This window comes from Eubalaena glacialis, chromosome 6, assembly GCF_028564815.1.
Source record: "Eubalaena glacialis isolate mEubGla1 chromosome 6, mEubGla1.1.hap2.+ XY, whole genome shotgun sequence".
Classification (NCBI taxonomy): Eukaryota; Metazoa; Chordata; class Mammalia; order Artiodactyla; family Balaenidae; genus Eubalaena; species Eubalaena glacialis.
In genome coordinates, this window is record NC_083721.1 from 3,213,358 (window position 1) to 3,234,607 (window position 21,250).

Sequence of the window (21,250 nt, forward strand, 5' to 3'; positions counted from 1 at the left end):
GCTTTACAACAAATGCTAAAGGAACTTCTCTAGGCAGGAAACACAAGAGGAGGAAAATACCTACAATAACAAACCCAAAACAATTAAGAAAATGGTAATAAGAACATACATATCGATAACTACCGTAAATGTAAATGGATTAGATGCTCCAACCAAAAGACACAGACTGGCTGAATGGATACAAAAACAAGACCCGTATATATGCTGTCTACAGGAGACCCACTTCAGACCTAGGGACACATACAGCCTGAAAGGGAGGGGAAGGAAAAAGATATTCCATGCAAATGGAAATCAAAAGAAAGCTGGAGTAGCAATTCTCATATCAGACAAAACAGACTTTAAAATAAAGACTATTACAAGAGACAAAGAAGGACACCACATAATGATCAAGGGATCAATCCAAGAAGAAGATATAACAATTGTAAATATTTATGCACCCAACACAGGAGCACCTCAATACATAAGGCAAATGCTAACAGCCATAAAAGGGGAAATCGACAGTAACACAATCATAGTAGGGGACTTAACACCCCACTTTCACCAATGCACAGATCATCCAAAATGAAAATAAATAAGGAAACACAAACTTTAAATGATACATTAAACAAGATGGACTTAATTGATATTTATAGGACATTCCATCCCAAAACAACGGAATACACTTTCTTCTCAAGTGTTCATGGAACATTCTCCAGGATAGATCATATCTTGGGCCACAAATCAAGCCTCAGTAAATTTAAGAAAACTGAAATTGTATCAAGTATCTTTTCTGACCACAACGCTATGAGACTAGATATCAATTACAGGAAAAAAATCTGTAAAAAATACAAACACATGGAGGCTAAACAATACACTACTTAATAACCAAGAGATCACTGAAGAAATCAAAGAGAAAATCAAAACATACCTAGAAACAAATGACAATGAAAACACGACGACCCAAAACGTATGGGATGTAGGAAAAGTAGTTGTAAGAGGGAAGTTTATAGCAATACAATCCTACCTCAAGAAACAAGAAACATCTGAAATAAACAACCTAACTTTACAGCTAAAGCAATTAGAGAAAGAAGAACAAAAAAACCCCCAAAGTTAGCAGAAGGAAAGAAATCATAAAGATCAGATCAGAAATAAATGAAAAAGAAAGGAAGGAAACAATAGCAAAGATCAACAAAACTAAAAGCTGGTTCTTTGAGAAGATGAACAAAATTGATAAACCACTAGCCAGACTCATCAAGAAAAAAAAGGGAGAAGACTCAAGTCAATAGAGTTAGAAATGAAAAAGGAGAAGTAACAACTGACACTGCAGAAATACAAAGGATCATGAGAGATTACTACAATCAACTATATGCCAATAAAATGGGCAACCTGGAAGAAATGGACAAATTCTTAGAAATGCACAACCTGCCGAGACTGAACCAGGAAGAAATAGAAAATATAAACAGACCAATCACAAACACTGAAATTGAAACTGTGATTTAAAATCTTCCAACAAACAAAAGCCCAGGACCAGATGGCTTCACAGGCGAATTCTATCAAACATTTAGAAAAGAGCTAACACCTGTCCTTCTCAAACTCTTCCAAAATATAGCAGAGGGAGGAACACTCCCAAGCTCATTCTATGAGGTCACCATCACCCTGATACCAAAACCAGACAAAGATGTCACAAAGAAAGAAAACTACAGGCCAATATCACTGATGAACATAGTTGCAAAAATCCTCAACAAAATACTAGCAAACAGAATCCAACAGCACATTAAAAGGATCATACACCATGATCAAGTGGGGTTTATCCCAGGAATGCAAGGAATCTTCAATATACGCAAATCAATCAATGTGATGATAAACCATATGAACAAATTGAAGGATAAAAACCATATGATCATCTCAATAGATGCAGAAAAAGCTTTCAACCAAATTCAACACCCATTTATGATAAAAAGCCTCCAGAAAGCAGGCATAGAGGGAACTTACCTCAACATAATAAAAGCCATATATGACAAACCCACAGCCAACATCGTTCTCAATGGTGAAAAACTGAAACCATTTCCACTAAGATCAGGAACAAGACAAGGTTGTCCATTCTCACCACTATTATTCAACATAGTTTTGGAAGTTTTAGCCACAGCAATCAGAGAAAAAAAAGAAATAAAAGGAATCCTAATCAGAAAAGAAGAAGTTAAGCTGTCACTGTTTGCAGATGACATGATACTATACATAGAGAATCCTAAAGATGCTACCAGAAAACTACTAGAGCTAATCAATGAATTTGGTAAAGTAGCAGGATACAAAAGTAATGCACAGAAATCTCTTGCATTCCTCTACACTAATGATGAAAAATCTGAAAGAGAAATTAAGGAAACACTCCCATTTACCACTGCAACAAAAAGAATAAAATACCTAGGAATAAACCTACCTAAGGAGACAAAAGACCTGTATGCAGAAAACTATAAGACATGCTAGTACACACATGGTACTAGCTCAGAAACAGAAATATAGATCAATGGAACAGGACAGAAAGCCCAGAGATAAACCCACGCACATATGGTCACCTTATTTTTGATAAAGGAGGCAAGAATATACAATGGAGAGAAGACAGCCTCTTCAATAAGTGGTGCTGGGAAAACTGGACAGCTACGTGTGAAAGAATGAAATTAGAACACTTCCTTACATCATACACAAAAATAAACTCAAAATGGACTAGAGACTTAAATGTAAGGCCAGACACTATCAAACTCTTAGAGGAAAACACAGGGAGAACACTCTATGACATAAATCACAGCAAGATCCTTTTTGACCCACCTCCTAGAGAAATGGAAATAAAAACAGAAACAAACAAATGGGACCTAATGAAACTTAAAAGCTTTTGCACAGCAAAGGAAACCATAAACAAGACAAAAAGACAACCCTCAGAATGGGAGAAAATATTTGCAAATGAAGCAACTGACAAAGGATTAATCTCCAAAATTTACAAGCAGCTCATGCAGCCAATATCAAAAAAACAAACAATGCAAACCAAAAAGGGGCAGAAGACCTAAATAGACATTTCTCCAAAGAAGATTTACAGATTGCCAACAAACACATGAAAGAATGCTCAACCTCACTAATCATTAGAGAAATACAAATCAAAACTGCAATGAGGTATCACCTCACACTGGTCAGAATGGCCATCATCAAAAATTCTACAAACAATAAATGCTGGAGAGGGTGTGGAGAAAAGGGAATCCTCTTGCACTGCTGGTGAGGATGTAAATTGATACAGCCACTATGGAGAACAGTATGGAGGTTCCTTAAAAACTAAAAATAGAACTACCATATGATCCAGCAATCCCACTACTGGGCATATACCCTGAGAAAACCATAATTCAAAAAGGGACATGTACCACAATGTTCACTGCAGCTCTATTTACAATAGCCAGGACATGGAAGCAACCTAAGTGTTCATCGACAGACGAATGGAGAAAGAAGATGTGGCACATATATACAATGGAATATTACTCAGCCATAAAAAAGAAACGAAATTGAGTTATTTGTAGTGAGGTGGATGGACCTAGAGTCTGTCATACAGAGTGAAGTAAGTCAGAAAGAGAAAAACAAATACCGTATGCTAACACATATATATGGAATCTAAAAAAAAAAAAGGTTCTGAAGAACCTAGGGGCAGGACAGGAATAAAGATGCAGACGTAGAGAATGCACTTGAGGGCGCGGGGAGGGGGGAGGGTAAGCTGGGACGAAGTGAGAGAGTGGCATGGACATATATACACTACCAAATGTAAAATAGATCGCTAGTGGGAAGCAGCCGCATAGCACAGGGAGATCAGCTCGGTGCCTTGTGACCACCTAGAGGGGTGGGATAGGGAAGGTGGGAGGGAGACGCAAGAGGGAGGAGATATGGGGATGTATGTATATGTATAGCTGATTCACTTTGTTATACAGCAGAAACTAACACACCATTGTGAAGCAATTGTACTCCAATAAAGGTGTTAAAAAAATAAAAATAATAACGAAAACTACCATTTATTACTATGAGCCAGACGCATTACACACATTCTCTAAAAAAAAAAAAGGAACTTTTGTATAATGGAAATGCTCCAACATCTGCAAAAGCAGAAGGCCTGGCATAACGGGGCCTCACTCCCCACCTCGCGGCTTCCACGACTCTCAACGCGAGACCCATCCTGCTTTGTCTGTCCCCCGACTTCTCCCTCCACTGGGGTTATTGTAAAGCTCATTTTCGACATCATATTATTTCACCCATGTATTTCAGTGTGGATCTCTAAAATATAAGATCTCTTTCTTACAGTTTAAGATAGCCACAGTGCGATTATCACATGGAAATAAAATTGACAACAATCTCCCTTATCACTTCTCAGGTTGTCAGATATCTATCCTTAGGGCATGTTTTGAGAACAAGAAGTTATATGTCTTCTTTGACCAATAAAATGGCAAGGAACGTAAAGGGATGAAACAAATGGATAGAGAAAGACCAAGAGAGACAGCAAACAAATGCACCATGTGAGTCTTGTGTGGATCCTGACTTGAAAATGACTGTGTGTGTGTGTGTGTGTCTGTGTGAGACATGGTCCCCTTTTCTTGCCAGTTATTTGCTGAAGAACACGCATTATCTTTGATCCTTAAAGCAAGCTTTAAAGGTGGGCACTGTTATTCCTATTTTGCAGGTATTAAGGGTCAGAGAGTGGAGGAACTCATCCAGGTTCACACAACCAGTGAGTGGGAATGAAAAGGAAGGGCGACTGCGAGTCCAGCAGTGGGTGAAGGTCAGGCCGAGGGAAGAGAGAGGAGCTGGTGGCTCAGTGCGATAAACCGTCTTAGATGATGGAGACCAGGTGTGGGTGAAGCTGGGAATTATGGACACGCTCGGGGGGCAGCACACATGCAAAGCCTCCTGGAATTGTGGGAGGGTGAGTTTGGGACAAATGCAGAGAGAGGTCCCTAAAGACCAACTTCACTGCCCTTGCAGAGCTTGTAAGGCCGTGACGAACCGGCCGAGGAAAAGCCTCTGAACTGGGCTTCCAGGACCTGACTCTGTTCCTTCTCTAATACACCGTGTGCCCCAGGCAAGTCTCCCAACATCTCTGGTCTTAGACATCTCAACCTCAGAGTGGACAGGGCCAGCTTCACGGTGCTGCGGGGCTCCCCTGGGCAGCTTCTGCCCTGAGCCCCAGATACTGGAATGACCACCTCACCCCATGGGTGGCTTTTCCTTCTCCTGGAGAGGCACATTCACCGCACAGAGCCCGAAGCCTGCCCTCCTGTTCAACGCCCAGTTTTGCTTCTCACGGACTCTGGGATGGTGGGCAAATTCCTTATCCTCTTCACTGCATACTTTCCTCATCTGCAATCTAGGGAAGATGCACAGCCTCTATAAAATACGTCCCAAGATACCTGGGATGTGGTGAGCATGACACAAATGTCTGCCGGGCAGGTACTAGCCCCATTTACAGATGTGGAAACTGAGGCCCAAGATCATACAACCAGCACGTGGCACTGCTGGAAGCAAAGCCGTCTGCTGATTCCGGGGCCGCTGGATAAGCAGCCAAGGGGATGGTGGGGTGCGGGGTGATTTGAGGCTGAGGTTCTGAAGCAAACCACCGCTTCCTGAGATTCATCTCTCCCTCACGCACCTTTTCTGGGGTCCAACACACAAGAGGCAGTCGAGGCAGCCTGTTAGGTGACAGGGTTTGAGAGGCACATTTGCCTAGTGCAGCACGAGTTAATGCAATCAAAATGAAGAGACAAATTTGGTGGGGGGAACAGAGAGATGTCTAAGACCCTGCCTGTGACAGGTACCTGGCAGCAGAGGAGGCTATGGTGTCCACAACACACACGAAAACAAAGGCAGACAGGACACATCTGTGAAAGAGGGCCGACCTCGAGGGACGGGGAGGCCTCAAGGAGCAGGCTGAATCAGCCTGGAGGTGAAGGGAAAGTGTGATCACCTCGCTCCACCCTACCCACAACTCTAGACCGAAGATCCCGCTGGGCTTAGGGCACAGTGACCTTGTGTGGAGAGCCTGTGGGGCTGAGGAAACGTGCTATGAGCTGAGGCTAGAATGTGTTTACAGCCAAGTGGCTGAGAGCCCCGTAGGCCCTGAATAATGCCCCACCCCCCAAAGATACCCACACCCTAACTCCGGGAAGCTGTGAATATCATCTTACGGGGCAAAGTCTCTGCAGGTGTGATTAGATTAAGGCTCTTGAGATTATCCCAGATTATTCAGGTGGGCCTAGATGAAATCACAGAATCACAAGGGAGGCAGAGGGAGAGCCGACAACACATGGAGGAGAAAGTGATGTGAAGCCGGGGCAGAGAGAGATTGGAAGATGCTGGCCTTGAGGACTCGAGGGATGAGGCCGCAAGCCAAGACATGCTGGCAGCCGCAGAAGGCCGAAGAGGCAGGGACGGATTCTCCCCCAGGGCCTCTGCCGACACCTTGATTCCGACCCCCGTCACACTGATTTAGAACTTTTGGCCTCCGGGACAGTGAAAGAATACATTTCTGTTGTTTTCAGTCATGCTGTTCATGGCGATTTGTTACAGCAGTCCCAGGGAGCTAACAAACCCCTTGGCCTCCATTCTGAGAAGGCTGGAATCTTTTCTCGCAGGTGATGGGAGTCCTTGAAGCTGCATGAGGCATGGAGTGTCTGTAGGATTGGGACCAAACTGCAGGACGGGGCCAGGGAAGCACGGGTTAGAGGGCGGAGACACCGGAAGCTCGGGAGCGGGTCAAAGGCTGTGATTCAGCCCCTAAGAGCTGCTGCGGGCCTGGTGAGGCGGGGAGGCTGGAGGGAAACAGCCCGGGAACTGTCCAGTCGTGGGAACTGTCCTGGATGTGTGCATGTTCACCGGCAGGACGCGGCCACCCGGACTCTGTAAACCCCCGCTTGCTCAGGCTCTGGGCCGCTCTGAGGCTCAGCGGGATTTCAGGGCCCATTTTCCCGCTCGGGTCTGCGGCAGCCTCCACCCTGAACCCATCTGTTAAGGCTGACCCACTCACCGCTCGTGTCATCTTTAGGGGTTGCTTTGTTTCTGTTTTTTCTCGCTTCTAGTGTCTGAGGCCAAGCTCCATTGCTGTAAATAATGGATCACAGGGGACTGAAAACGCACAAAGCGAGGAGCCGGAAGAACAAGAAATGTGCCGAGGCGGAGCTCGACTCGGAGGGCTGCCTGACGCTAGGGCGTGGCTGAGGGCGCCTCTCTGCTTCACATTTGCTTTACTTCTCGAGATCTAACCCCAGTAAGAGGCAGCTCGTGGCCCACGACCCTTGTATTTCCCCTCGGTGGGCCCTCGTCCTGCTCCCCTGCCCGCGTCTCCCGGGCCTGTCTCGGCTCTGCTGCATCAGGACTCCGAGTGTGGTCCCGGGAGGCCCGTCCTGGGGTCAGGGCTCCTGGGTGCCCCGGGTGGGAGGGGGCAGGAGGGGAGGCCCTGGGGCCGAAGCCCCTTGGGGACCACCCATGGGGAGCCTTCCCCCAACATGCAGTCCCTCTGGCCCTGTTTCAAGGCAGAATGTGAGCGTGGCGGGGATCGGGGAAGGGCGAAAAGACAAGATGTAGAAGAAACCGCGGGAAAGCGAGACCTGTGACCGGGAGGCGGGAAGGGCCCCTCTCGCCAGCTCAGGCCAGAGAGCTCGGCTGTCCTGGGAAGCAAGCGTCCACGTTCCACTGTCATTCCCAGTGGGAATGAACCGGGAATCCGAGGGTTCTAGGGGAGCTGCGCCTTTCAGCCCTTTCCAGAGAACGATCCAGGCTTTCGGGGGAGGGCTGTATTTGGAGAAAGTCTTTCAAAAGGTAATGAAGTTAAAATGAGGCAATTGTATGAGTTTTCTGGGGCTACCGTAACAAAGTGCCACAAACGGGCAGCTTAAAACCACAGAAGTTTATGCAGGCCGGGAGGCTGCAGTCAAGGTGATGGCGGGTTTGGGTCCTTCTGAAGGCTCTCAGGGAGCGTCCGTCCTCGTCTCTCTCAAGCTCTGGTGGCGGCCAGCAACCCCTGGGGCTCCCTGGCTTGTGGACACATCACCCCAGTCTCCACCTCCACCTTCTGTTCTCTGTATGTGCACATTTATCTCCCTCTTCTTAAAGGACACAGTCACGTGGGATAAAGGCCCCTCCTCAACCAGCATGACCTCATCTCACCTTGGTTACATCTGCAAAGACCCTACTTCCAAACACAGTCCCATTCACAGGTACTGGGGGTTTGGACATGGGCATATATTTTGGGGGGGACACAACTCACCCCAAACAGTGGGGACCCACGGGAACAAAGACAGGACGAGGTGACAACGCAGGCAGGCGGGAACGGGCCAGAGGCACCTGGGGTCGTCACGCGGGCGCCCTGGCGAACAGTGGCGTGTGCACTGAGATGGGAGCTGGGGGAGAAAGTCCAGTGAGCTGAGCTGGCCGTGGGGCGTGGGGGAGCCGAGAGGCTTCCATCTGCAGTGGGGGGCGGCCTTCCTTCCTCCCTCCCTCCATCGCCTCCTGTATTTCCTTTTCTTTTTACTGCTTGAAATTTCATTAGAAAAATTGAGCACAGTTTTCCTGCCAGAAAAGAAATGTCTCTGGGCATGGGTGATGCTGGGGGCCCTGAGCGGGTCCAAGCCCCATCGTCCTGTGTCTTTTCCAGGAGGAGGCCGGCGTCCACCACCGGGAGAAAAACCCCGCGGGCATCCTCTACGGCTGCTACAAGTGCCTCCAAAGATCGGGGTTTCTGCTGTGTGGCTGCGCTTTCGGGGGTGCTCGTCCCGGATGTAACATCAGCCGGGCACAGTGTCTCCTGGGCCACGCCGAGACCCTCACTGTCCCACATCGCGCGGCACCCGTGCCACCCAGCGTGTGGAGGCCGTGTCACCCGTGCGGCCTCTGCACCGAACCAAACAATCCCTCTGGGGCTCACTAGTTTTAGTTTGATGCCTGGGGCTCACAGCGGTTGGCCGAAAGCCACTAAACCCTGGCTTTTTCTTCCAGAAGCCAAGCCTGGCACTTCCGGGGGTGGGGTGGGAGCTGGAGGCTTCGATGGGGCCCTGTGGTGTCTGGACCCAACCTGCGTCCTCTGGGGGCTGCCTGAGCTGTCCCTCTGGAGCATGTGGGGAGGGGTCACCACAGGGCCGCAGACCGAGTCAGAAACCCCAGACGTAGGGGGGGGGCCCGCTGCTCCAGCACCAGTGCCCAAGAGGCCCAGAGTCCCCCATCCCTGGAGAGGCCCTGGGCTTCGGGGAAAGGCCTGGGAGGGGAGATGCCGTGTACAGGACGAGTCGGAAAAAATAGGGTGCAGGGCTTGGCATGCTGTCACGTTCCGGGGGGAAAGTAGGGGTGCAGGGAGAGGGGAGCATGTGGAACGAGGTCTGGACACGTCTATGGTTCAGAATATCAGCCATGTCCGCCGGTGCACGCAGCCCACACCCTCCAGGCTCACTCACGGGAGCCCTGAGAATCGGGCCCTGATGATCAGGCTTAACATCTTAGGTGCCCAGGACAGGCAGCTGAGTCTGACTCTGAGAAGGGCCGCCCTCACCCTCTGCCCACCCACCTCATCACCCTCAGGCCTGCTGCTCCTCCATCACCCAGGCATCACCTGCATGGGCGTGTCCTCTCCGTCCCTGAGGCTGTGACCCATCTCATCCACCTTTTCTGCCTGGTGCCAGCAGCACTGCTTCAAGAAATACTCCTGGAGAAAACTCACTGCTCCTACACGTGCCCCTTTATAACTCTGCCACAGGAAGTGCCTCTCCGACCCTCACCCCTTGGAATATTCTGGGCCGTCTTTGCCAGGAGGGCACAGGTGCCATCTCCCATCTCTGCTCTTCGGGGCTCAGCCTTCAAAACACCCCCCCCCCCGCAAAATGGGTCTCAAATACATGTTGGACCATGGTTGCACATCCTGTTGGCTCCAGGGGGACGTCTTAAGTCATCTCTGAGTCACGTGTTCTACTGTTTCTTGTGTTTGCTCTTTTTCTGTTATTAATAGTGACGGTAAGACATCTGAGGCTTACATAAGAAGCTTCACTGAGAGATCTCAGAGTATGTGTGACCATGAATTTTGAGGCTTTAAGCACTGCCCACATCTTGACTTTTCCCCCTGTGACGCTTATATTACACAACTCTGAGCGCGAACATTTTGGGGGCTGCTCCCCGAAGCGCTCTGGAACTGGTGCGCGTGGCAGACGGGCTCCAGACGAGCCGCCAGCCACGCCCGGCCGCTTCTGCCGGCAGTCAGCCTTTACGTAACAAGGAACGACGCTCTGGGTTAGCTGTTCTTGCAAATGGGAATTGCAGGTGGAGAGATTATTGGAGATCTCTAGATGATCATGTCAAATGCACTGCCTCTTTTTCTGTTATTTGTAAGGCTATAAATGTAAAAACAAAAACAATCCCCAAGGCAGAAGCTGTGAGGATAAAGCCAGCCTCAATCACTAGGTCTGCTAAGCGTTCCGCTTACAGAATGAATCAATGCACCTTGCAGCTGGCCTCGGGGATGCCTGACCCCACCTGGACAGCACCCTGGTTCCCGGAGCCTGCAGCTGGGCGGTGGTGACTGCAGGGCGGTGGCCGCTCTTCCTTGCGGCCGTGTTCCCTCTCGGCTAAACCGAGGAGGGTCTGCCTGTGACAGATCGCCCAGGGCCGAGCAGCTCTCCCAGGCTGCACATGGGGGCTGGGGGAGCGCAGCCAGCATCCAAGGGACAGAGACAGCAGAGTGTTCCTGGGGCTGCAGGGGACGGCGACCAGCCGAGCACTGTCCAAACACCGCTCGTTTCCACGGCAGGGCTTATTTCGCCTGTAAAATTGTTGTTACGTGCTTGCGGGTACCGCTACCATCCCCTCCAGCAAAACAAACGAACCGGAAGCCTGGAAACCCGAATGCAGCTGGAGAGCGTGCGGGCAGGCGGGCTGCCCCACGTCACTATCGGGACTGGTGGTCCTAGTGCGTCCAAGCCGAGAGCACTGGGAGGTCACGTCCCCCTCCCCCGCCCTCCCTCCTCACCGCCGTCCTGATGGGGCGCCACCTCAGAAACAGTCGGAGGAGAAATGAAAGGCATTTCGGGCTTTTCTTTGCTGGGAAGAATGGGGGAAGGAGGGAGGTTTGGGGGCCGACCTGGGGAACACAGTCACCGGGTATCACAGAGCGGGATACACCCCAGGGGCTGGGCCAGCCCCCTCATTCCACAGAGCACTCCTGGACACACCGCCCTGTGCCTGGAACGATGGCAGGACACACGGGGCCACACGTCTCGGGAAGGTTCCCCCAGCCAGACACGGAGATCCGGCGGCTTGAATCCATGACATGCATAAATAATAAACAAACAAGTAAAAATAACACGACCTTCCTAAGCATACACCACACGCCACCCCGTTTCAGCACGCATGCTTGAATTTAATCACAGCGGCCCTGCGAGGTGGACGCTGGCTTCCCCCCACTTCAAAGACGGAGACACCGAGGCACGTAACTCGCCCACACACTCCCGGGTGCAAACGCAGACGACCCCGCCCCAGAGTCCGTGCTCTCCACTGTGACGTCATGTTGCTGGTAAACGGACTGAGTGTAATTGAATCTGAAAAGCATCTGTCTTCCCTGAACAGTTGACTCCTGTCCCCGCCTGTAACATTTCACTTCAGAGACCACACCGCACACAACCGCCCTAGATGAACAGGACCAGGACCAGGAAATGCGGGAGGGCTTCGGGAACACAAAGTTTTCCAGAAGACACAATAATTCACTATTGCAACAGACCTACGCTTTGCAAAATGAGGTGATAAGAGGGGAAATGATTCAGGTTTAAAAGATAGCAGGCAAATTCATTGATGAATAAATGGAATGTGGTCCATCCACACAATGCAATCTTATTCAGCCTTAAAGAGGAAGGACATTCTGACACCTGCTACAACAAGGATGAACCTTGAGGACATTAGGCTCAGTGGAATAAGCCAGTCGCAAAAAGACAAATCCTGTATGATCCCACCTATAGGAGGTCCCAAGAGGACTCAGAGTCACAGAGACAGAAAGTAGAGTGGTGGTTGCCGGGCGGCTGGGGAGGGGGACGGGGAGTCAGTGTTTAATGGGGACAGAGTTTCAGTTGGGAAAATGAGAAAGTTCTGGAGACGGACGGTGGTGATGGCTGCACAACAATGTGAATGCATTAATGCCGCTAACTGTACACTGAAAATGGCGAAGACGATAAAATTATATGCTATGTGTATTTTACTACGATTTTTAAAAATTAAAAAAAATGTTAGGCAGGGCATCTAAAGCCAACTGAACAGAACGTTCTGGCTCTTCTTTAATTGTGTCAAGACCGAGTTTTCAGAGGTGCTGTGAGTTTCTGTTCAGGCAGAAGTTCCCATCGGGTGATCAGCTCTGGGAATTGAGAAGGAGATGTGGTACCCGGTGGGGGTGATGGGGTGGGGGACAGGTAGGCAGGGCTGCGGCCAAGGCAAATAACCACACCATCGACTGCAGAGGTTATGTTTTTGAGATTGAAAATGTTTGGTGCCATTTCCAAGGCACCTGAATGCACTGTACAGTGACCCACAGCACGGCTGTAAACCTGGTGCCCAGGGACAGACGGGTGCACTTTTTATACTCCCACAGCTGGATCTTTAAGCGTGCACTACCTTAGAATACTTTTTTCTCAAAAAGATTCAGAACCCTGGAAATGCAAACACTTAACTACAAGAGTGGGAGGAATTAGCCCAAGGAGCTGAGCAAGAGGCTATGGCTCCATCTCAACGTCTTTCGAGCTGGGCGGCTGACATGCCTCCTGCACTGGCCGCGAGCCATCCTCCAGGCTGGAGCCCAACCTCTGCTATACCTGGGCGGGGGCTGCCGGGGCCCCCCTCCCATCTCATGGCCTGTCCGGCCGAAGGGGAGGGGATGGGAGCATGGAGGAATCCTTCACTGGGGCAGGGCTGGGCTGCAGCTGCCTTGACATGGACACCTGAGGTCCCTCTGTGTCTTTTGGGGACCCTCTCAGCCCTTCTTGCCAAAGACCTCCCCCAGTCCCCAGGAGTGCAGCCTGCCACCTGCAAACCAACCACAAACCCAGGACAGGGGAGTGGGGCCCCAGCCTGCAGTGACCCAAAGCTACCTGTCTGCCTAGCCCCTTCTGCCCACTGCCGGGCTTGTGTCGGGGTCCCCGTGGCTGGCACAGCGCTCAGCATCCTGGCTAAGCGTGCAAAATGAGGGTTCCCAGAAGCTGTCTGACGGGGCGCCCTGCCCTTGCTTCTCTTCCCTGACACTCAGAGCCGTACTCTGCACGTTTCTGAGGCCAAGCAGCCGCTCAGCCCACAAGGGGTCTGGTGAGGCCACTGGCCCTCTCGCTCAGGGCAAGAGATTCGCCTCTGCCGGGTCGGAGAGGGAGGTGCCCTGGGCAGTGGCCCGGGGTCTCGGGGCCTTGGCACTGCCCCCCTCTTTGTGGTTGTCTGTCACAGTGGGCTGGCTCACAGATATGAAACCGAGGACACCAAGGCACTGCCAAGGCTTCTTCCAGAGTCTCCGAGTGGACAGGGCAGAGGGAGGGGGCCGGGGGGCAGGACGTGCTTACTGAACCTCCCCGGGTGGCCAGCTCCGCCCCGGGCTCTGTACGTGTGCTACTCAGCGCCATCCACATCGCCCCGTGTGGGGCGCCGGCACTGCACACACCTCACCGAGGAGAAGGTGACCTTTCCATGGCAGAGCCGGGCGCTGAGAGGCTGTCTGTCCAGCACCACGGCCTCCGCCCCTCCACGTGACCGCCGAGAGCAGCTCCGGCCGCCCTGCACTTAGCCGGCAAGGTCTCCATGTCATTATCCGTCAACCCTTATGACGTTAGAGAGGTTCGGGCCTCCAGCCAACCCCGTGCTGGGGAGTCCGGATGTCAGAAAGTGTCTGGTTTAAGAGGTTTTCGACCGTAGCTAGTGGGAAGGAGGGAGTCCAGCAGCCTCCTGAGTTCTCCGCGACCTCGGGCTAGAATTTGAGAGACTGAGTTTCCAAGAGATCTTACTTGGAAGCACCTGATACGGCATCTCAGGAGTCAGGCTGACTTGGTTTAGTGGCTGATCTACTTGTTGAAAAAGAGACTGAAAATGGAGACATCAATGTTCACAGCCCAGCTCTGGCGCAGCTGCAGACAGAGGGTCATCACAGGCGAGGGGCTGGGTCTTCTCCCCATCACGACCAGCCCTATACCTCCATTTGCACCGGAATCCCTGAAAGGGTATGGAATGACCCCCTTTCTCCAACTTCCCTTGGTTGCAATGAGCTTGTTACCATTTCAATATCTTTTTAAAGCTCTTACATTATGAACATTAAAAGGAGGATAAACGACTTCGCTGGGACTGAGGAGGGTGACCAAGGGGAGGCGCTGTCCACCTGGCAGTGATATGGGGAGAGGGCAGCAGTGCAGAAGCCCAGAGAACTCGCTGGGTCTGCCTGGCCAGGGGGTGCATCCCTGTACAAACGGGCATAGACCCTTCCGGTCGGCAGGGCAGGGATGTTCTGAGCGTGGGGCAAAGCAGAGGTACACGTCTGAGGGCAAAAGGGAATCTCCACCAGGCTTCACCAGGCAGCCAGCCGGCCATTCCAGGAGGGGAAAGACATTCCACGAGCCAGGGAGGGACTCCAGGCCCCGCCATGCGGACCGCGCTGGACCAGACGGGGGCAGGTGCACCCTGCAACAAACAGGCTGAAGATGAGCAGCCAGCTTGAAGCGCTGGCTCGTGTCTGTGCCAGAGGCAGTGGAGGCTGCCGTCCTCGGAGGGAGCAGAGCCAGAGCAGGGCAGGGGGGCACAGGGAGACTGCGGCAGAGCGGGCAGAGCCGGGGCTCCCAGCGCAGGGAGGAGGGAGGGCCTGAGCCCCGGGGGAACCTCTGGGGAGGGGATGGCAGGCCCGGCCCTGCAGCTCCACGGGGGCTGAATGCCGGCTTCACGGCCTGGGGTCCCAAGTGTCAACAGGGCCAGGCTGGGGGGAGGGCAGCAGGGTGGAGAGAAGGCCTGGCAAACGGGGGCTTAGCCCCAGCGGGGAAGGGGGCACAGTCACGGGGCGGGGAGAACCAACCACAACAAGGCGTTAGGAACTGGGAACAGCCTTCTGTTGACATTTTAACAACTTTCCAATGCTCTAACTGCTCTTCCTTCTGGATTTTTCTCATTTGTTCCATTGTTTTAGAGCAGAAACAACTCAGTAGAACTCAAGTGGCTGATCGCCCATTAAGACCCGAGTTCCAGCTGCAGAGCGAGGCGGGAACAAGGACGTGGCAACTCAGAGAGGCCGAGGGTGGGCCCAGCAGAGCACCTGACGAGGGGCTGTCCCCCAGGGGGCCGCTAGACCAGGGTGATGCGCCAACAGGCGGTCCCTTTCAACGGCACTTATCATGGTCTCCAGGATGGTCAGTCTTGCCCAGATGAGGCCTCTCACCAAACCCAAGCCCAAGGCCAGGTCCGGGGGTCCCACAAAGGCCTCACTCTGCCTCATTCAGGAGGTGGGCAAACCCACGCCCGGACGTGCCACCAGGCAGGACCCCTCAAGCTCCCTGATGCCAAGGGCATCGTCCCGTCATGCCCCGGGCAACCCAGCCGAGCTCATCCTTCCTCTGGACACGGGTGGGAGAAAGGAGCAGGTTCTGAGGTCGGGGAAGCTGCGGAGGGAAACGGCAAGCCCTCTGGGTAGGGAGAGGACGCATCAGCTCCTAAAGCGGAGTCCTCGGAGCTGCGGTTCTGGCTCTCCGGGCTTGGGGGCTCCCACTCCCTCTTCCTTCACCTGGGGCTGGGAGGTACCAAGTCCCACCTGCCCCCCTGGCAGGTACAGGAGCAGGCGAAGGGGACAGGCGTGCAGAGGCGTTGCTGGCCGCGTGAGGCTGCAGCCCTGGCCACTCGGCAGTTCCCAGCCTGGGTCCTCCTGAGGCCACCCAGTCTGCGAGAAGGGCTCCTTCCCCACAACGCCAGTCTCCTCTGAGGAAGGAAACCTCTTCATTGGACCCCATGTACGGCCGGCATCAGAGCCCCTTTCCCCCAGCCAAATCCCGCTGTGTCCTGCACGTCACCAGGCACCCTGCAACAGTGGCAGTTTACTATCTGTCCCTCCCGGGGGAAGCAGGGGGCAGAGGGGCCATGGCTCCGGGGGACTCACCCAGCATCACGAATGTCCCATTCACACTGGATCCGCGCTCTCAGCACATAGCAGCTGCTCAGTAAACTCGTTTGGATAACTAAGCTATGTGCCCTGTCTGCTTTGATTCCTACAACAAACAGCACGACTAGCACCCCCACATGACCGTGGAGAAATCCATGGCAGAGAGAGGTGAGGTAACTAACCCGGGGCCGTGGGGATGGTAGTGGAGGTGCTTAGGACAGGACCGCTGTCTGGCTCCTGGCATGGCTCCCAGCCACCTTGGATGCTGCTTCTGTGTAGACCCAGGAAGGACCCAGACCCGGGAAGATAAGCCACGTCTGCCCTCTGAGCTTCCTCTGCACAACCTCTGCAGGAGAATCCCGCGGATGGAACACAGACCCCTCAAGTGGACCCCAGATCCCCGTGGCGGCCTCCCACTTGATACCTGAGCAGGTGAAGTGACCGTGTGTGCTGGAGTCTCCTTCACACCAAGGAAGCAGTGAACCAGCCTCCCGAGGGCCGCCACGGTTTCTCTAAGAACGCGGAACACCTACGGTATGATCACTACGGGTACGTCCTCAGACGGGGAGGCTGGCTGGCTGTCCGAACGGACAACGTTACGTCTGCACCCCAAGCTTTGCTGGAGCAGATACCGTCTGCAGAAGCCACTGTTCTGACTGTTATCTTCTTCTTCCCCATTGGGCCCCTCTCTGGGGGGAGCGTGGAAGGACCAGGAGCCGGGGAACCGGACAGACAGGGAGCAGAAACAACGTGGGAGCCGCGGGAGGGACGCTGGGGCGGACAGAACATCACACGTGCCAGAAGCAGTACCTGCCTCATCCCCCGACTCCGCCTCCGCGGGGCTCTCCCCTCAAGAGTGACCTTTCCCGGAAAGGAGATGGGATGGGGATAAACGGGAGACAGAACACGAATGCATGCTGGGAACTTTAGGATTTAATCCAGTGCCTGGGACTTCAAGAAAAGAAACCGCAGCCGCTGGAAGCATTGCTGTAGGAGCTCTCAACCCAGGATGAAAGTCCCAACAATGCTGCTGGGTGTCGAGTGTGAGGTGAGCGCGGGGTTAGGACTTTCTAGCACATGCTTGGAACCCCAAATGATCCGGCTCTCCCCCAGGGCTAAAGGTGCAGCCAGGGTCCCCCAACAGGGCCGGCAACAAAGGCAGAGGGCGCAGAGCAAGGTCAAGAAGCAGTGACAGAGATGACAGAGATCTGAGGACCACGGTCTGCCTCCCCCCTTTTGTATTAGTTAAAGGGCATGGACGAAACAGAGAGAGAGCATCACGCCCGCTGTGTTCCAGAGTGTTCCAGGCACTCTGTCTACATGGCCTCCTTCACTGTGCACGACAGTCTATGAAGCAGATGTTTTTGTCCCACTTTACTGACCAGGAGGCCAGCTCAGAAGAGCCAAGGGTTAGATGCCCAGGATCACAGAAAGTGGTGGAACCAGCACTCAACATCAGATCTAGCACCCTCTGAGCGCAGGTGCCCGCAGTCTCCCAGGGCCACCTGCAGGGCTGCTTTCGTGGAGGTCACCCAAACCTCGAGCATCTCAGCCGCAAAATGCCCACAGTGACAGCTGAGCTGAGCCCGTCACTCCACCTTCACTTCCCTCTGGACCCTCTCTTCCACTTTTCACCCACATCCCACTGAATTTCTCCGGGAAACCTTTGGGAAGTTCTTGGGAAGGAACTGTCACTTCTGATGGTGACAGCATCTCATCTCACCTCTTTCCAAAGATAAAAAGGGCCAATCTTTGATAATTCTCCTCTGCTGGGGTAGAAAAAGCGTGTGTGCTTGTGCGCAGGTGTGCATGTTTGCCTGTGTGTGTGCATGCATGTGTGCTTGTGTGTGTTTACACGTGGTGCGTGCACATATTTTTATGTGCATGCTGTGTGTGAATGCATGGGCACACGAGTGTGCCCAGGTGTGTGCATGTCTGTGCATGTGTGTCCATGCTGGAGCAGGGAAGTACTCAGCGGAGGGCCCTTTCTTCCTTTGGGGACGCTGTTCAATTCCTGTGCAGTCACAGGTGCCCAGCCCTGGAAGTCAGGGGACCTGGGGGGAGTCCTGCATCAGGTCACCACCTGCCCTGTGCTGATGAAATAAGAGGGGTGGACCACCTGCCCTTGTTTCAGCTGCTTCCTGTTCCCCGTTACATGGTTCCAATGAAGCGCGCTATAGTGGGAGAAGGGGAGCCCATACTTCTCCTTTCCTGGGATCAAGCAGGGGATGGGCTGAGAGTGAGGCAGCTGGCAGAGGCTTGTGTGAGAACCGGAGACACCCGAGCCCCCGAGGCTACTCCGTGCCTGGCTGGGGCATCTCTCCCTGCTTCCCAGCTCTGGGGTGCGCCACCTTGAGAAGAGCAAAGTGAGCCGCAGCAGCTGCAGGGCTTCCCTGAAACGTCCAGCTGAGATTTGGGAGCGTTTCCCTCACTGTGGCCTTCCCTGTCCCCCGCGTCCAAGACCTTAGGGGGAGCTTAGAGAAGCCCCCTCCAAGCCAGCTCTCTTATTGTCCCTCTCTGCCAGTGAGAAGCAGGAGATGCTCTGAATGTAAAGCTGGTCCAGAGGGTCACCCAGTCTCTCTGCAGGCCCAGGAGGTAGAGCAGCCCCGGGGTCACCCCCTGGCGGTCAGAGCCGACCACCTGCTGGGATGGGTAACTGAAGGAGGTGGGGGATGAGCAGCCCCTGCTGAGCCAGCCTCTACCAACCCCCTCCCCCGACAACCTGCTCCCTGTGGCCGGGAAGCAGTGCCCGGTCCCCACAGGGGCTGCGAGCTCCAGGCACCCTCCCTGTCGGAGGACTCTGCCCGGCAGGTCTGCCCACCGGCTCCCGGGGTGAGTGTTCCACCGGAAATAAAAGGCTTAACGGACCAGCCTCTGAACGGAGGAACTCAGCCTAATCAGATCTGTTACAAAGAAAGCTCTGCCCACGAAATGGAAAAAATACCCCCTTGCAGTCGCGCCTTTCCACGGGGCCGCGCGTGGGGACACCTGCCCCGCAGAGCCCCACCAACCCCCGGCCCGAGTTGTCGAGGGCCGCAGCAGGCTCCACGGATGCCGGTTCGCTGGACCGCCGTCCCCTCCCCCGCCGGCGCCCCCTGGCCGGCCCCCACCCGCCTCCGGGACCCCGCGCTGTCACCGGGGAGGGGCCGCCGCCGGGCTGGCACCGCAGGGCGCGCGCTGGGAGGGCGCCCGCGCCGGGCTGGGACGCTTGGGGAGGGGGCTACCTTCTGAATGCGTCCATCGATGTCCAAATAGATGGCCTTGGGCCGGTAGCTGGAGGAGCCCGTTCCCATCTTGACGAGCGCTGCACTTGGACTTTTTACTGTACTTTCTCGACGCCAGCCGCCGCGGGGAGGGCGGGGAGTGGGAGGAGGGGGCGGGCGGCGGGAGGACGCGGGGACCAGCCAACCAGCGCGCCGCCGCGGCCCGTGCCGCCGGCTCGGCTCCTCCTCTCCCCGCCCCCTCCTCCTCTCCCCCACTCCGCCTTCCTCCCTCCTTCCCCTTCTCTCCCCGTTTCTCCTCTCTCCCTTATCTTCGCTCCCTTCTCTTCCCCTCCCACATTAAGGCACACCCCCTCATCTTCCCTTTGAGTCCAGCCGCCTTGGGGACAGGGCCAAGCGGGCAGCCTGTCTCCAAGTGCCCTCTGGACAGGTGCTCATAGCGAGTGACACCCTCTGGCTGCAAAGCTGGTCACCTCCCCATGTGACCAGATTCCCATAGCGACCCCCTCTGGCCACAGGGCTGGTCACCTCCCCAAGTGGACAGTTGCCAGTTGGGACTCCTTTGCCGCAGGTGGCTACTCCATCATCAGCAAGCACCTGGCTGGCATGGGGCCGTAAGCTATTGGTGGTCACGACCTAAACCCAAGCACCACTTAATGCTAGGAGAATCCCCCCCGGGTTCCAGCTCTCCCTGCTGTGAGTGCCATTCTCATTTAATTTCAATAGGAGATGGGAAAAGTTTCCTCTCCTTCATGTACCTCCTTCCCCTAAGTTTTCTGTACATCCTCGAGAGTGAAAGCTTTTTCCAGCTGCACCCAGAGCTGAAATGGCAATTTTATTTCTGTCCTTGATGTAGCCAGAGTGAGGATTACCCAGCCACCAGCTATTTGCTGGTTTCAGCACTGTTCTGGTCCCCACCCCCCTTGTTAATTGCCACAGGGAGTGTGGGAAAAAAGGGAGGGATTGCAGGCAGCTCTTGACCTGCAGATCACAGCGGGGGCTGCCTTTGCAGCTCCCCAGCTCTCTCAGGGGGTGGGAACAAGTTTTGGGAGGGCGGTGAGGCTGAATGGCTCTCAGTGCCTGTTGCTTTTGGAAGCTGGTGTTGAAACCAGACAGAGAATGCACTTATTGTTTCGTTCTAAGAGAATTCCAAGCCACTGCTTTTCATCTGTTGAATGTCTGGGGTTTGCTTACTGAGAGAGTGTCTGGAGCACACAGGCTCCCTCCTCCCTGCCGGTCCGCCCAGGCTCGGCTGACCACGGCCACGGCCAATGGTCTTTGCTTTTCCTTCCCTGGCCATCTGGCCTCCACCTGGTGGATAGTCACTGGTTTTCCAGACTCCTCCCAGCTGCCTGGAGAGTTGGCCAGGCTGGAGCCCTGGGGAGCGTGGGGTCATCATCTTTAGGTGAAGTGGTCTTCCTCAGCCTTTGGACGGTCCAGCATGTGTCGCTTCACGTCCCCTGCCTGCTCTGGGGTGGGGTGGGGGGCCGATTGGCTCTCAAAGAATGATGATGGCTTTGCTCTTGCGTCCAGCGCAGTGACGGGACCACGTCAGAACCTGGGCACCATGAGATTTGCTTTACACGTGGCTGGAGGCGAGAAGGGGCACCAGGAGGCCTTTGGGATGGAGGGTCAACCCTGCTGGGTGGTCACACTTGGCCACTTGACTCACAGTTGTGAAAATGTATCCCCAGAAAATTGGAAGGAGCACTGTTATTACAGCTCAATTTTGTTGTCGAACGTTCCGATGTTCTTTGGGCTCATCTGGTGACCCATCTGCAGAGCTATTGTGCTGCCTGGCGTGGAAACTTCATTGCCGGGCAGATGGCTCATTAGCTTGGTACTTATTTATCCTCCGTGTCTTGTTGTCATCTGACCTTTCTCTCTCAGACCATCTCCTTCAAGCACC

General features: G+C 53.7%; 1 protein-coding gene across 2 annotated transcripts in view; it reads right to left on the reverse strand.

Moving 5' to 3' along the window:
* The window catches only part of PDE9A (phosphodiesterase 9A), a 99,480-nt gene extending 80,023 nt beyond the window's left edge, over window positions 1–19,457 (reverse strand). For both annotated transcript variants that reach the window (XM_061192834.1, XM_061192833.1), the window contains exon 1: window positions 19,345–19,457. In XM_061192834.1, the coding sequence (XP_061048817.1) occupies window positions 19,345–19,413 (69 nt within the window). In that variant the 5' untranslated portion in view covers window positions 19,414–19,457. The remainder of the gene's footprint in view (window positions 1–19,344) is intronic.
* Window positions 19,458–21,250: the final 1,793 nt, after the last annotated feature.